The following is a 16,146-nucleotide window of genomic DNA, read 5'->3' as shown; positions in this document are numbered from 1 at the left end:
CCCACACCCACACCCACACACACACACACACACACACACACTGCCTGTTTCATTAAATGGACAACTCCAATCCACTGTCTTCAACCACAGTGTCCCACATTTATACCTAAGGGGTAGATTAACGGATGAGAAGTCCCTCGGTGCATTACAAGCTCTATACAAATATAAGGTCTTTGTATTGTTATTGCTATTTAATATGAAGTCTTCGAGAATTAAGATTTAAATTTAGAAAGCTCAGCAAATGTGTATGTGTAAACAACCTTTGAATATTTGTAGCAGAAGAAGTTACCACATCCACGTCAGAAAATGGAAGCACTTGGCTCCTGTTAGCATCCATTCTGATTTCAAAATCTGAAAGAAAAAAATTGATACTAAGTTTTCAAACATTGCTCAAAGTGGTTTTTTGTCTGAAAAGGTATACTACCACTACCAATAATTATAATGGCAGCAGGTAAGCTATACTGAGCTTATTTACCATGTGCCAAATACTAGTCTGGATTTTATATGTAAAATCTCATTTGTTGGTCACAGGAACCCTGTGAGGTGGGTACTATTATTATTGCCATTTTACAGATAAGGAAAGAGGCTGGTGAGTGCCTAACGCATAGCACTAGTAAGTAGTAGAGTGAAAATCCACACCCAGCAGTCCAGCTCCAGAGCCAATGCTGCACCACACTAGACTGCTGCAGTAAACTCCTTATCTTTTGTCAGAAAAAAAGTAAAATAGAGGAAAATCATATAAAGTCCCATACCAATATAATAATTATGTGGCAACCATACACTTCTTGAGAAGCATCCTTCTCCCAGAAGGCTACTCAGCACCTCGGCAACCTTTGCATGTGGATGTAATGGCATGGAGGGCAGCTGTGGCAGCACTAAGTGCGTGTCCCTGTGACAAGGAGCATCAAGTTTTAGACAGGCAGCCAAAACATGAAGCTTGTGAACATTCCTCTCCACATCACCTAAACAAAAAAAAGAGGAAGAAAATATATAGTTAAGAAAAATATGAATGCTACATTTAAGAAATTGTATTAATGCACCTATAATTCTGATTATTTGCTTCTTATCAGGAGGAATCTCTCTGTGTCTCCCTAGGTCCCACAGTGTGTAGGTCAGTGCCCTGATGTTTTAAACTTTAAAATATCTTTCAAGGTGCTTTAGCCTCAACTCTTCACTGAACAGATGGGAAAATGCTCAGGAATGTTAAAATGCCTCCTGATTAACTAAAGGCAAAGTTGGGACTAGATTCCAGGTCTCCTGGGTTCACGGCTGTTTCCTCCATGTTAGACTGCTTGAAAAATCAGCACATGGTGTTCTTTCTCCACTCTTCAACTTTGGAATTTCATACTGTTGTTTTTAAAAGGATTTAAAATACTCTATTCCCAGATACATCATCAAATTTTACACATCTAGCCTGATACTGCTTTTCCTTATTTAATAGTAAAGACTGAACGACAACAATAATTTGGTTCCAAGAGTAAATAAATTCACTACTTTGGTAACTATTTGGTCTCTTGATCTAACGGCTGTGCCCTCATTACAGGCCATGAGTGACAAAGTGTTTATAGCTGCAAAAGTTGACTTAACTTGGCTTCAAACGTGACACATAAGGATTAGAAGTAAAAACACCTCTGATCAAGGCATAAAGAACAACCTGAACATTCAGCCTTTGCACAGGTGCATGAAGTGTAGATAAAAAGAACAATGACGCTGGGTTTCTTATTCTTGCCGTCTATGGGCAGGATCTGTCATTAAAGGAGCCTCCACCGGTTTGCTGGTTTGAAGCATGGCCCTTTGACTTCACCATCATTGGTCCTTTCATCAGGAGCACCCACTCCACACGTTTTAACTAACACTGCTGCAACTGAGACCCCAGTCAGAATCACCTGGTAGCCTGGGGGGTACTGCTTTATTTTAGTCACCACTGTGCACTGACATCCTACCTGACGTCAGCAGATCATGGATGATGTCCTTTTGAAGAAGCTGATTAATAGGGGCCAGGGGAAAATGGTTCATCAAGCAAAACGAACACACAGCATTCAACAGGTTTTCAGCAGAGATGTGGTGAAGACTACCAGTCAGAGCACTAGCCATAACTTCTAGGAACCTACGGGGCAGAAAGGAAGGTCAGCTTTCAAATATGAAGAGTAGACAAGGTCATGGTAGAGCTAGTGAGGTGTCACAGAACTGACAGCTTTAAGGGGATAAAACAATCAGGCTTGCAATAAGTCTTCACACATCTTTCAGGTCAGTGACTGTCTCATAATAAATACATACACTCAATAAATGTTAGCTACTACTATATGTCTTACACAGGGCAAATGTTTATAAGCTTTAACTCATTTAATTCCTATTCAAACTCTACGGGATAGGTATCATTGTTTTCTTCATAATAAAGATGAGTAAACAGGCTAAGCAGGGTCAACTAACTTGTCCAAGAACACACAGCCAGGAAGTAGCAGAGACAGCACTGGAATCCAAGTTGCCAGGGTCCAGAGGCTTTTAACCACTGTGCTAGATTTTTTATCATGAGTAAGTCTTTAAGACCTGGAACTCCACTGCAGTTATAATCAATTAAAATTATCTGGCTATTAATACTCTGAGTTAAAAGAACTGCTAGCCTAATCCTACCACCCGATCTAATGTTACGCAGTATAACAAAGCAGCTAAGCACAGAGGAAGAGAGCAAAGATCATAATTAGGTAAGGTCACGTGTGCAGGGTGGCACTGCTAATAAACGGCACAGATACGCTTTGAACCCAGGTCAATTTGACTCTTAGGGCATAAGCTATATACCATTATATAAGAAAAAAGGAAGTACTGATACTTGCAAAGTACTGTGATAGTGTATAGGAAAGAAAGTAGACAGGGTAGCTTTGGAGAGAAGGAGAATTTCAGTTAAGTGGAAAAGATGGCAAAAGGGAAGACCACTTGAAACTAACCCCTGAAAGTACATGCTATTCACGCTGTAATACGTAGCGAGGCTGGGGCACAGGCAGGGACGCTCACAGCAGGGCAAGTATGCCCTGAAGTAAGCCCTTAGTACCAATGAGCCATAAGGGGAAATGTCTGAGATCAGCTGGGAGGTCCCGTGAGGAGCAGACGGACGAGTGCGGACGGCTGTGACAGGCTGAGCAGGACTGCTAACAGGTCCCAGAGACAACAGAGAGGCAACACTTATTAAAGGGAGAACTGATGGGAGTTTGGAGTATGCAGCAAGAAACAGCGGGGCTGCAGAGGACTGATCTGGAGCCCAGCGGTAATCACCTCTCCAGTCTCCTCGCATCCCACTTCTGACGTTGTTACCTCATGCTTCAGTGACCCCAAAATCTGTGTCGTTCCCTGCATGTACTCTGCTGTTTCTTTCCTTCCTGACTTGAATACGGAGTCCCTTCTACTCAGAATGGTCTTTCCATTGTTAAGTCCTATCTATCCATCTTTCAAGATCTGCTCAGGTACCAACTCCTCCAGGCAGGATGCTTGGCACCCACCCTGACCCTCCACTTCGCCAGGCTAGCATCCTGGTACATCCCTCCTCTATTCCTACAGACACTGTATAAAACTCTATCACTTCAATGCTCATGCTGTATTTAACTGCAGAAAGGATTATGTCTTATGCATTTTTGTCTTAAGTACCTGAGTGCTTGGTACAAGTTTTCCGACTAAATGAACAAATAAACTTAGACGAGGAGGAGGAGAATGTTAGTGGAAAAGGAAGAATCAAGAATAATGAGCTAAAAACTCACCAAGCTGTATATATTGAATATGCACAGCATTTTACATGTTGTTATTCGTACCTCGATAAAGTGGTTTAAAAAGCTCTAGAGCGCTTTTCAATTATGGAGCAGAGACGGGCTTATTGACAAGTAATTGCAGCTATGTGTCAAGGCTCCACCAAAGAGTTATATAAGACATGACAAGCACAAGGGTTCTGATGGAGACAATTAAGGGAAGGCACATGGCATGCAGTATGAACTGAGTCTTTCACAACAATGGAGAGCACAGTAGGCAGCTGCTTTTCCGGGCCCAGCACTTCTTTGATTACCTGCCCCAAAGAAATGGGCATGTGACCCAAACTTGTTCAATCAGATTTTCTCTTTTGGAAATCTGAATCTTGAGGGAAAACCACAGGGACAAAAAGCTGTTGGAGCCAAGCTACTCGATGGCAAAGAGATGGCCAGTGAACCTTGCCACAGAGACCCTCAGAACTGTCCTAGTTTATTCCTCCAAGGCCTCTGTGACCGACACTCTAGTTTTTCTTTTAAAATCTAACAATTACTGTGTCTGGCATTGCCTTAAGAACCTGACACAGGTTAACTCATTTAATCCTCATAACAACCCAATACGATTAGAAATAACTCTTTATTTCTCATCCCCATTTTAACAGATGAAGAAACTGAGGCACAGATACGTAACTTGCCAAAGTTAAGTAGCTAATGAATCGCAGAGCTAGGATTCAAACCTAAGCAAGGTGTCTCCAGGGTCTGCGCTTTTAATCACTCTTCTAACAAATGACAAATGACATGTTATATGCGTTTCTGGTTTTTAATGAAACTTAGAACTGACCTAGAGAGGAAGGAAAGATGTTCTGGGTAGAAAGAAGATAAAAGAGCACAGCATGTTCGAGGAATTGCTGTGTTTAATACTAGAAATGCACGGTTGTGGTTAAAATGAAAAGAATAGAAAGCAGTAGTTTGGGACAAAGTGAAGAGTTAGGGTCAAAACTAAACTATAAACTCAGGAGCTGAGGGAATAAGCTGGGGGAGAGCTTGAAATGAACACTCCTATGCTGAATTACCAAATATACTGCAAAGAACAAAGAAACTGGCAAAAGCAAAGCACATATCTTTAGCAAAGATAAAATAAAATTCTGTTTAACTTCATAAATAAGGAATATTATGTTTTATTTCTGGACATGGATGAAGGCCATGGATGGGTTCGCATGTAACAATTCATTGAGCTTCGTAATCTTTTCTATAAATACGATATGTGGCAATAAAAAAGTAAAAAAAGAACAAGTACATACTCGTGAGTCCAGCATTTGTGGAAGTGATTGAGAGAAGAATACACATGAAGAATAGAGACAAGGCTTTTCACGTTTAGGAAGCCAGGTTCATCTGTTGCTTTCTTCATAAACAAGTCCATCAAACTAACAGGTCGAAAGCCAAAGTTTTCAAATAAGATGAGGAGAAAAAGAACCTAAAAAAAGAAAGAATTGAGGGAAAACTTCTTAAGAATTACAGTATGCTATTAGCAATCTTTTAGACCTCAAAAAATTTAAACCGCATTAGAATTGTCCTGACTGACCAAATATTCTCTTAAAAGGAACAATTATCTTTTCCTTACAAAATGTGTTCCAGTTATTCTTGAATCAGAGTATCGAGTTAACAAGCAACCTCTTTTTATAAGCTGAGAACCACAGCACACAACCGTTTCCATATCTCCATCTCATTTAAAATAAATCTTTTCCTATACGCTTTTCATACAACAGCTCTGAAAATTACCTTTAAATACACCTCTTCTGAAGTTCTTCAAAATGACCAAGCCAATTTTGAACTGCTCTCCCTTCCAAATCTAGACACGTCCTAGATTCTAACAAATAAGAGATAACTCCAAAATTTCTATGTTCAATACTAATTTCCATAACTGAGAATAGAGCTGAAATACGATGATTAAATGTTCCAGTTTACCTCTCATTTCCCTCTTAGTCTTTCTCACAATAAGTACTTCTCTTCCAAAATCAATTTCCATACTAAACTCAACCTCACCCTCCAAAGTGAACTAAACCAGTGACCTAACATGGTTACCACTACTTCACTACAAAAAGAAGTTTTTACCAGCTGCTTCATTTAGATGTTTAATTATTAACACATGCCCTGAATTTAAAGGCTCTTACTCTGGAAGAAACAAGCAAACTTTCCATAAATAGAAAACGGACATGATCATTAAGTAATGACAGTTTACTCTTCAAAAAGCGTAAGCCTCTCACATCACCTATCTCCATTATTCTAAATCTAATAAAGGAAAAGTAGAAAGACAGAAATAATCCTTAGTATCCAACCAAAGTACCATACAACCTTTTGAAAAACAAATAGAAAAACAAACTTTGGGCAATATAATTTTTGTTTTGGATAGAAAGATGGTCCAGACATTGAATAATATATTAACAGGTAACCCCCAGACAAAAATTATAAGGAGCTAATTTTTCAAGCCGATTTAGCATTGGAATATTTTGGAATCTAAACCACTTTAAAATGATAGAGAAATTGTTTCGAATGCTAAATAAATTAATACGTTTCTTGAAAGTTTCTGAGGCTTATTCTAAACTGTTAACATACTTACTTTTTTCAATTTCCAGATGTCAAAAGTTGCAGCCACATAATCTGCTATTCCCTTAAAAAGATCTATGTTAAAGTACTGGAGGTCTCTGCAAGACTGCAATATGCTGATCAATATTTTAAAAGGACACCCATGGATATTACCTTTAAGCATGAGTTAGAGAAACAAGAATTACCAGATGGTTTTGACTGTAAGATCCTAGATACTATATGCACAGTATTTTTGTTTCTTTAGAAAAAACAGCACTATATTTTGTTTAAAAAAAAAAAACCACTATAGGCAAAAATAAAGTTTAGATCTAACCATATCATCAGATATTTTTCACATAACAGCAAAGTTGTTAAAACAAACAAAACAAATATAGTCCAGAACAGATCGGATGCTACAAATCATATAAGAAAAATTCCCCTTACTTGTGACTATCTTACTGCACTCATTCAAAAGGATAATGGAGCGGTGATTCATGGCGGCCAGTACTGCAAACATGTGCTGGCTATTCAAAACAGAAAATTGGTCTAATTCTTTCAAGGCTTTCATCTAAAGAAAAGTAAACTTAAATTTAATTTATCATTTATGGCAAAATAAATTAAACTCCCATATTTAAATAAAAAAGAATAAAGTTTGAGCAAAATGACTCGGACAAACAGATATATAGATAAATATATGTAAATATATATACAGATAAAAATAAATCTATCTCTATTATTTCACTTTAGCAAAGTTACATCCAAAAGCATAATGTCCTCCTAATAAACTGACTTTAGGAGGTGACAGCAAATCACAAGAAATATTTTTTTCAAATTTTACCCAACAGAGAAAATTCAGAAGGTATTTACCTCCAATTTCCTTTTAAGACCAATCGGTGCATCTTTTCCAATACATTTCATTACAGTTTGTAATGTGAAGACACGTTCTATTTTCCAAACTTGCTGATCAACTAGCATCCTGTCATCAAACACAATAAATACCACAGTCCTAGGATCTTAAAGCCAGGAGAGAAATCGTAAAAGTCATTTGGTCCAGCTTCTACTTCTAGGCAAGGAATATGAAGCCCAAAGAAATGATCTACCTGCCCAAGAGAGTGCAAATAGTGAAAGCTCCAGGACCAGCCTAGTATTGTTTTCTCTCACACTATTGTGCTGTCTTTATGCATGAACAAATATCAGGAGATTATATTAAGACATCCCAATGCATAGTCAATGAAAAAGGGAATTAAAAATTATTCTCATCAACCTATGACATTAGATTAGGTGCATCAATTTTATAAGTTGTAAAACTTAACCTCCTTTTCAAGCTGGGCCAGTGTCATGTGACCTCTACACAGTACCCAAGTAACCATTATGAACTGAGTACATATCAGTTATCCCCCAGCCCACATCAGTACTATGTTTTAAGATAATTTTAGATTTTAATGTTACCCACACCTTTTATTTTATGGTGGACCCTGAAAGAAGCATTATTTCCAGCTTTACCTGATCCAGAGTCACTATTTTAAGTTTAGTAAGGTATTAAAGACCATAACTACTAACAAAGTCTTCCATGCCCCCACTCCAAAAAAGGGAGCTCAACTTTCATCTTCGTTTTTGATTTAAGAGAAACAGAGAAAGGCACTTGAAGAAAGCGTAAGAGAGTTCTCACCGCAATCCTGCTCGAAGAACATCCACATTCTTGCATGGCTCCATTGCCTCTAAGATAGTTGACAAAACTGAAAGACATTTCTCATCACACTCATTGATACGTTCCTATTGAAATATAATTGCAAAAATACCACAGGTGATGAGCTCATAGTAGACTATCTCACCCAAGCAAAACCACTGAACTGATGCTTTCAACTAAAGGATTAAGTATCAAACCAATAACTCACAGAGTCAGTCCACAATAAACAGCATCTTTGGAAAACAAGATGTCAAATGTAAGTGAATTTTTCAAATAATTGATACACATTCTTTTATGCATCAACCCTTTTTTTACATTCTCCATTATCACTGAAAATGATTTGATATTGATTACCTTCCTCCCCTTCTGAAATAACTTTTATCAAACATTATTTTTACCTCTTCTTGAGACCCAAAGCCATCATGATGACAAGTTAGAGCTACAGGACAATTTTCCTACCCCTAAAGAATCTTCACAGCTGCGCTTACAATTTCCCTATATCCTTTCCTGGGTATCGAACTGCAACCTCAGTTGTGAACCTTCTGATTCACATCTGCTGTCACATTTTACCATCACTACCTGGATCTCAAGAGGAGCCCAGGCTCCATGGATCCTTCTTTCAAATCCTCCGAATTAGGGTACTAATTTAGGTTCTAGAAATGGCCTAATTTAGAAAGCGAATAGTAACAACACAGCTTACCTAGTGCTCTACAATTTAATCACAACTAGCTTATACACCTCACAAGAGTACTTGTGATCACATCTGAAAAATGTAAGCTCTTTTGCTAAAATTACAATACACGACTAACTAGTCACAAAGTCTCAAGTCACAACCAGATAATGATAAGAAATGGATACTGCTGGAAGGAAAAAAGGTCTCATTCCCATGAGAGGGTTTCCATTAACAATTTATAGCATTCCATCAATACCTACTGTGAAAGAAAAGACCACTTGTCTATGTGTTTGAAGGGCAAACTTCACTGATGACATATTTCATCCCTAGCTAAATGTCTTCACAACATTCCAACATGTTAGTGAGATACAATTATACGTACAGATAACCTGACCCCAAATATCCACTGTTCATTCCTCACCAATGCAGATACTATGCTGATGTGAATACCTGTCCAAAATTCATTTAGAGCATCACTGACCACGTAGACTGACTTACTGTAATCACTTTTAAATAACTCTATAGGGAACACAGTCTACCAAAAAACACGGATATTCTGCGGTTTAAACACTCACACACAGCACACAAATTAGTTCCTGGGCGAGAACATGAAAATCACAGTAATGTAAAAAGTTAAAGTTAAAAACTCTTAAATACCTATGAACCCAATTCTTGAATTCTATAGTAGGATAGGATATATATCAGATCATCCTCAGGAAACTCCTGTCTTCAAAAAAAATTATTTAATTATGATCACTGAGTTCAGAAGTCTGAAGAATCCACTCTTAAACAGTAAATGATTACTTTAATGAACTCATCTTTTCCTCAGCCAATCTGGCGTCATTTCAGTGACATCAAACAGGACACTGACTCCTTTGTTTGAAACTAAAAGTGGTCCTTCCTCCATTCCATTTCCCACTCCCACAGTAATCTAAATACAAATTGGAGCATGTTGATGACCTTTGCTTAAAATATTTCACTGGATCCCCACTGCCTACAAGATAAATCCGAACTCCTTAGCCAGGCAGAAAAGGCTCTTCACGATTCATCCCCTTTTTCCCCAACCTCATGCCTTGCCAAGACACCCAACCCCTCCTCCTTGACAAGCCACAGACACAATTTCCTCTCCATTCCCTCAAACTCACAACCCCAGTATTCTGTACTTCCAGCCACAATGAACTACTTTCAGCTCTGCAAACTATTCTCCAGGATTTGAACATATAGTCTTCTCTGCTTGAAACACCATCCCCTTTGCTATCCATCTACTAAGTGCTGGCCATTTCTTGGACTCAGCTTAGACATCATCTCCTACTGGGCTTGAATTTTAGCTCTACTATGTTGAGGTGTTTGTTCATTCACGCAGCAAATATTTATCAAGTACCTACAGATAGTGACACTAACAGGTATGTGACCTTGGGCAAGTTATTTAACCTCTCTAAGCCTAAATTTCCTAATCGGTAAGATGAAAGTAACAATACCTACTTCTTAAAACTACACTGAGAATTACATGAGACAATCCTCTTTTCAAACTTTGTACCTATCACTGCTTCAAACAGTAATCCTGTATCCTCCTCCCCCATCACCTCTGCCCATCATGAAGGCGTACTCCTGACTAGGTTTGAAGCCCTTGTAATACACTCTCTATATTTTTCTTTCATTGCACTGAAAGCTCTATGTGGCCGTTATTTTGTAACTGTATTCCCTATGCTCAGCACCATGCCTACAACATAGTAAATGTATGATTCATCAGATGAACATTGGTTATTTTTGTAATTACCTACAAAATATCTGTTGTCCCCTCCAGGTTATAAGGGCAGGGATCATGTCTTCTGTATCTTTACATCCCTAGTGACAAGTCTAGTAACTGATACATAGTTGACACCCAATAAATGTTTACTGTATGAATAAATCAATCCAGTAGCTGTGTGACTTTAGCCAAGTTAACATCACTAAATCTCTTTCTTCATCTGCTAAACTGAGGTAACATCAACCTTACAGGGCTATTGTGAAGATTAAATAAGACAACACAAGAAAAAGGTATAGGGAGTCAATAAATACTAGTTCCCTTCCCTTCTCTCCTTCTTTCAACTACCCAACCTTTCCTTGTATATTTTGTACCGCTTCCCGTTTTAGCTTATTCACTATTACTCAACTCCAGAGAAGAAAAATGGGGCAAGCTTTCATAAATTTCTACAGCAAAAAGATCTGGCTAACTTAAGGTCTCTAAATCATATAATATCTATGCAGAAACAAATATAAACTACCAGTCCAAAGATAAGTTTCTTTCAAGGAGGCTACATGTCTACGTCCCATCATTCTTTCAAGATATGCTAAACCAAGTAAAAGTATATTTAAGGCTCCTTTCGATTTTACCTGGACCACCCTCAGCAAAGTCTGTACGAGTAGCGTATTCTGAGGAATCTCGAGCTTCACCATAGCATGAAGACTAAACAGCAGGTTGTCGTAGTGCATGATCTTGGCTTCTCTCATAATTTGTTCACACAGCTGGCTAAACACAGGGTGGTTAAACATCAATTGTTTTTCAAAGCGCTTCTGGTCATCGGACATCCTTTTGGCAATTGTCCACATGGCTGAGAAATAGTTACTACTAGGAAATGTAGGTGCTTTGGAAAATATATCTAACACATCACTCAGGGAATTACACTCCTGAGACAGTTTTCTACAGTTGATCGGGGTTGGTTTTGTTCTCTTGGTGAGAACATCTTCATTGGAAGGCTCATGATGAAAGTTTTTCTTCAATCCATTATCAGAGACAAAGTGTTTTGAGTTAAAGGACAGTCTTCTAGGACAAAGTAGTCTGTCAACTGTAAGGACTGTTGCAGTGCTTATGCTCTTTGTTTGAAAGCCATCACCTCCTGATTTAAAAATTAAGGCATCCTGAAAAAGGTATCTAACAAATGACTGCATTCTATTATCAAAGTTACTCAAGAGCTTTCTTGGGTTCCAGTTTGAATAAACCATTTTTGGTCTGCAAAATCCTGAAGGATACAGCCTCACAGTTCTGCTTGTTGGAACTAAAGTACTGAATTGTCTGAGGTTCCATAAAAAGGAACCTGCTCTGTTATTCATTTTCCTAGCCACTGAAACACTTTCAAATGGCTTTAAAGTTGTCAAGATCACACACACACATACGTCGCTTCTAAATTTGAAAGAAAACACATGCCGTCGCTTTCCTGTAGGGGAAGGGGTTATAAGAGAAATAAAAATTAGAGTAAAACTTCTACTTAAAAATATCAAATGCATTTAACAGAGAATAAAGTGAGAACCTAGGGAGACATTAAGATTTCCGTTAAAAAGGTAAAACCATGTTAACAATATGGGCTTTCTCCATTTCTACCACAATGTGTATATACACAGTCTTAAAGGTGCAAGGTTACTTTGGAAGTAGTCGTTGTACAAATAAGGTTTTAAACAAATAAAAAAGGAAGTGGATTTCTGACGGAAAAGTTTTCCTACAAAGCTTTCTTTGCAGTAAGGCATTTTATGTTACCACTGCCTTGAAAATGTCGTCAATGAAAAATAAGGGTTTAACCTTGATGGATACTTTTTAACACAAGGATTTAACTACAGGTAAACACGAACTGTTAAGAATATGGATTTGGACAAGTAGAACGGCTCAGAAGAAGAAGCAGCAAACTACAGTGATGCTTGCACTTGGCCTGCGCTTGTCTGGATATACAACCAGTCTCACCAGGTCTCAGAACCGGTGTCAGGGGTCCGTCCTTCCGGAGCTGGACCTCTTAGTATTAACCCACCTCCCTAAACTTACTTCCCGGGGAACTCCTGAGATCTTTCTCTGAAAGGCAAGACGTCTAAGGTGTAGTACGACGACCTGTTCCACCTATGCCCGTCCCCCACTCACCTTAGTTCAGAAAACGAGGGTTATACAGACGCGCAGCCATAACAGCTTCCCCGCGAGCTGAGCGTATCGCGAGATTTTACGGATCCTTCATAGGTCAAAAAGTGTTATGTTCGCGGGAGGTTGGAAATAGTTTACTTGGAGTGAAGAAAGCCTACCGAAAAAATGACTAGTTTTTCTTAGCTGCAGGGAATAGGAACGGGGGAGACCACAGAGCTTTTAATGACAGTGTATAACTGTGTACCCCAACACGCAACCTCTCCAGCTGGGCGCCAAGAGTCCGCTCAGCTTCAGAGTGCGCCTGCGCCAAGTCCTGAGCGGCGCGGTTGCCTGGAAACGGTGGAGCAGAGGTTCAAGCCCCCGGGTCCTGGCTTCACCATGGCCAAATTCGTACTCGCTGGTGAGTGATCCCCGCGTCCGCCTGCAGATCGCTCAAAACACCGACAGCTACTCTCCTCCTATGACCGCTTGCCAGTGATCTTAACTGGCTTATGTTCTAGCAACTCCAGCCTCTATATGGACCACCCAGGCTTTATTATGCTTTCATTCAAAACTGTATGTTGGGCAGTGACTGTGTACAAAGCACTGCTGGACACAGGGGATACAGTGAGGGGAAAGACACATCCCTGCCTTCGAGGAGCTTTCAGTCTCCTGGGATACAGAGGCATGTAAACAAGTACTTTTGATACAGTGTGATTAATGCAATGAGGGGTATGTGCACAGGGCTCTGGGGGGTGTTACAATAGCTGATTTGTGAAGGTTTGGAATAGGGAGGACATTCCAGAAAAAGGCACAGAGGCTAGAAGTGTCATGGCCTCTGGATGTGGAGGAAGTGACTGGACCTGGGGCAAGAATGGGAGCAGAAGCCAGATCCTTGCACTTCAAGAACACCAAGCAAGGGGCTTCCCTGGTGGCGCAGTGGTTGGGAGTCCGCCTGCCGATGCAGGGGACACGGGTTCGTGCCCCGGTCCGGGAAGATCCCACATGCCGCAGAGCGGCTGGGCCCGTGAGCCATGGCCGCTGAGCCTGCGCGTCCGGAGCCTGCGCGGTCCGGAGCCTGTGCTCCGCAACGGGAGAGGCCACAACAGTGAGAGGCTCGCGTACCGAAAAAAAAAAAAACCAAAAACACCAAGCAAAGGTGTTTGAACTGTATGCTGAAAGCAATGAGGAGTCATTTAAAATGTTTAAGCAGGAGGGTATCTTAATGAGCTTGCATTTTAGGAAACCCACCTTGTCAGCAATGGAGGGGACGGACTGGAAATGTCGACTGGCATCTAGAAAACCACCAAAGAGGCTTTTACTGCAGCAGGCTATTGTACCTGCCTCCTTTCCTCTCAGCAAGTTTCTCAAAAGGGTAGACTGCTTTTCTATCTCCAGGTCCTCCTTCCACTCAATCTGGTTTCTACTTCTGCCTCCTTTCAGAAATGGCCCTCACCGAAGTCACCAATGACTTTACAGAAGCTGTCTGGTCCTTGTCTTATTTGACCTCTCTGATGCCTTAACACAATTGTCATCTCCCATCTGCCTGAAAACCTATTTCCTTTGCTCCTTTATTGATTCAGAAGAGTATTTTTGAGAATGTTGCATTTGTGGCAGTGGCAGGGCTGGGTTCTATAGGAGCAGTGGCAGGGGACCTTTCTTAGGCAAAGACTTCCCAGAAGAAGTGATTTTTTAATCAGGGTCCTGAAAGATGAGTGTTACCTATCGGAGAGGAAATAAGTAGGGAGGAGGAAAGTAAATTAGGCACGGGTAGCAGGGAGTGGGGCTGCAATGAGGAAAGCTAGTTTGGTGATTTTTGAGAGTATACAATAAGCAGAAAATTCAAAAAGATTTAGTAGGGTTGGAGCATAGAGTACAAGGAAGAGACTATCATATGTTAAGGCCAGAGTTAGATAACATATATTCTTATGAGCCACGTTCAGTATTTATTTTAGATGTATTTATTTTTATTTATATTTATTTTTGGCTGCGTTGGGTCTTCGTTTCTGTGCGCCGGCTTTCTCTAGTTGCAGCAAGTGGGGGCTACCCTTCATTGCAGTGCACGGGCCTCTCATTGTGGTGTCTTCTCTTGTTGCAGAGCACGGGGGTCTAGGCGCGCGCGGGCTTCAGTAGTTGCGGCACGCAGGCTCAGTAGTTGTGGTGCACGGGCTTAGTTGCTCTGCGGCATGTGGGATCTTCCTGGACTGGGGCTCGAACCTGTGTCCCCTGCACTGGCAGGCGGATTCTTAACCACTGCGCCACCAGGGAAGCCCTCAATATTTTAAACTTTATCTAAAGTACATGGAAGGTTTTTGGAAGGAGATACATAATCAAATTTGCATTTTATCTGAGTGTTATTGCTACAATGTGAGAAGAAAAAGACTGGATGCCCAGAGCCCAGTTAGGTACTGTAGTTGCTCTGCGGCATGTGGGATCTTCCTGGACTGGGGCTCGAACCTGTGTCCCCTGCACTGGCAGGCGGATTCTTAACCACTGCGCCACCAGGGAAGCCCTCAATATTTTAAACTTTATCTAAAGTACATGGAAGGTTTTTGGAAGGAGATACATAATCAAATTTGCATTTTATCTGAGTGTTATTGCTACAATGTGAGAAGAAAAAGACTGGATGCCCAGAGCCCAGTTAGGTACTGTAGTCCAGGAAGGAAATACTGGTGGCCTGGTCTAGGAAGGTGGGCAATGGAAATGGAAAGAAGTGAATGTATTGGAGAGATGTTAGGGAGCAGAATCTATAGAACTAGACATTTAACTAGGTGGAGGAAGAAAGGAAGGGAGAAGAAATAGTTAAAATTATTCCCAAGCAGTAGTTTGCATAACTGAGTAGATGGGAAGTCACTGAAAAAAAGCAGAAGAGTAGGCTTTATACTCTGGGTACTGTTAATACTCTTAAATAACTGGGTAGATGAACATAAAGAACATAAGAGAAGGAGCAAATTTAGTAGGGGAGTGGTGGCAAAATCTGTCATAGACATGCTGAGTGCCTATGAGACATTTAGGAGTTGAAAAAATACAGGAGGGTGTAGACATCTAGATAAGGAGATAGTTCTGAACTGGAAATACAGATTTCTACTTGAAACCAAAGGAGTGGAGGAGATTATCCAGGAAGGATCATAGAGTATGAAGATAAGATGCCTTGTAGAATGCTAACCTTTTAATGCATTAATAAAGGAATAGGAAGCTAAAAGTGTAATGAGGAGTGGCCAGAGAAGTAGGAAGAAAACCTGAAGAATGCCCCCACCATAGTGGGTATTTCAAGAGTTTGAAGGGAGACAAATGCTACCAAGGGTCAACAAGAAAAGGATCAAAAAGTACCCATTGGATTTAGTGACATGGAAGTCCATGGTGACCTTCTAGAGAATTATGGGAAAAGCCAGATTGCAGTGGCATGAGAAATCAATGGAAGTGAGGAACTGGGGATGGCAAGTGTAGAGAACTATTTCAAGAACCATTTCAAGTTTTAATAGAAAAGGGCAGGTAGAAGGCAATGACTGAAGGGGGTCATGGGCTTTTTGTTTCTCAGGACAGGAGAAACTTAAATATAATGAGTATATTTTAATTATGGTAGAAACAGGCCATTAGAAACAGAGCTAAGATGCTAGAA

At 40.1% G+C, this 16,146-nt stretch overlaps 2 protein-coding genes across 4 annotated transcripts in view; one reads left to right on the top strand and one right to left on the bottom strand.

The window, feature by feature from the left end:
* Positions 1 to 12,725, bottom strand: part of FASTKD2 (FAST kinase domains 2) — a 15,864-nt gene extending 3,139 nt beyond the window's left edge. Inside the window, exons 1-10 of one of the 3 annotated variants that reach the window (XM_007111643.4) lie at positions 12,552 to 12,725; positions 11,042 to 11,862; positions 7,978 to 8,081; positions 7,176 to 7,284; positions 6,753 to 6,876; positions 6,343 to 6,482; positions 5,027 to 5,199; positions 1,944 to 2,107; positions 753 to 962; positions 261 to 351 (exon numbers count right to left, since the gene is read on the bottom strand). In XM_007111643.4, the coding sequence (XP_007111705.1) occupies positions 261 to 351; positions 753 to 962; positions 1,944 to 2,107; positions 5,027 to 5,199; positions 6,343 to 6,482; positions 6,753 to 6,876; positions 7,176 to 7,284; positions 7,978 to 8,081; positions 11,042 to 11,758 (1,832 nt within the window). In that variant the 5' untranslated portion in view covers positions 11,759 to 11,862; positions 12,552 to 12,725. Of the gene's footprint in view, positions 1 to 260; positions 352 to 752; positions 963 to 1,943; positions 2,108 to 5,026; positions 5,200 to 6,342; positions 6,483 to 6,752; positions 6,877 to 7,175; positions 7,285 to 7,977; positions 8,082 to 11,041; positions 12,495 to 12,551 lie in introns of those variants that run through there. The other 2 variants (XM_007111642.4, XM_028481226.2) reach the window with 2 other exon arrangements.
* Positions 12,726 to 12,897: 172 nt separating this feature from the next.
* Positions 12,898 to 16,146, top strand: part of MDH1B (malate dehydrogenase 1B) — a 29,499-nt gene continuing 26,250 nt past the window's right edge. The window contains exon 1 of the mRNA XM_055078983.1: positions 12,898 to 12,948. Coding sequence (XP_054934958.1) covers positions 12,927 to 12,948 — 22 coding nt within the window. The 5' untranslated portion in view covers positions 12,898 to 12,926. The remainder of the gene's footprint in view (positions 12,949 to 16,146) is intronic.

Source organism: Physeter macrocephalus, chromosome 2, assembly GCF_002837175.3.
Source record: "Physeter macrocephalus isolate SW-GA chromosome 2, ASM283717v5, whole genome shotgun sequence".
Lineage (NCBI taxonomy): Eukaryota > Metazoa > Chordata > Mammalia > Artiodactyla > Physeteridae > Physeter > Physeter macrocephalus.
The sequence above is the reverse complement of the archived record's forward strand: the minus strand, read 5'-3'. Positions and strand labels throughout refer to the sequence as shown.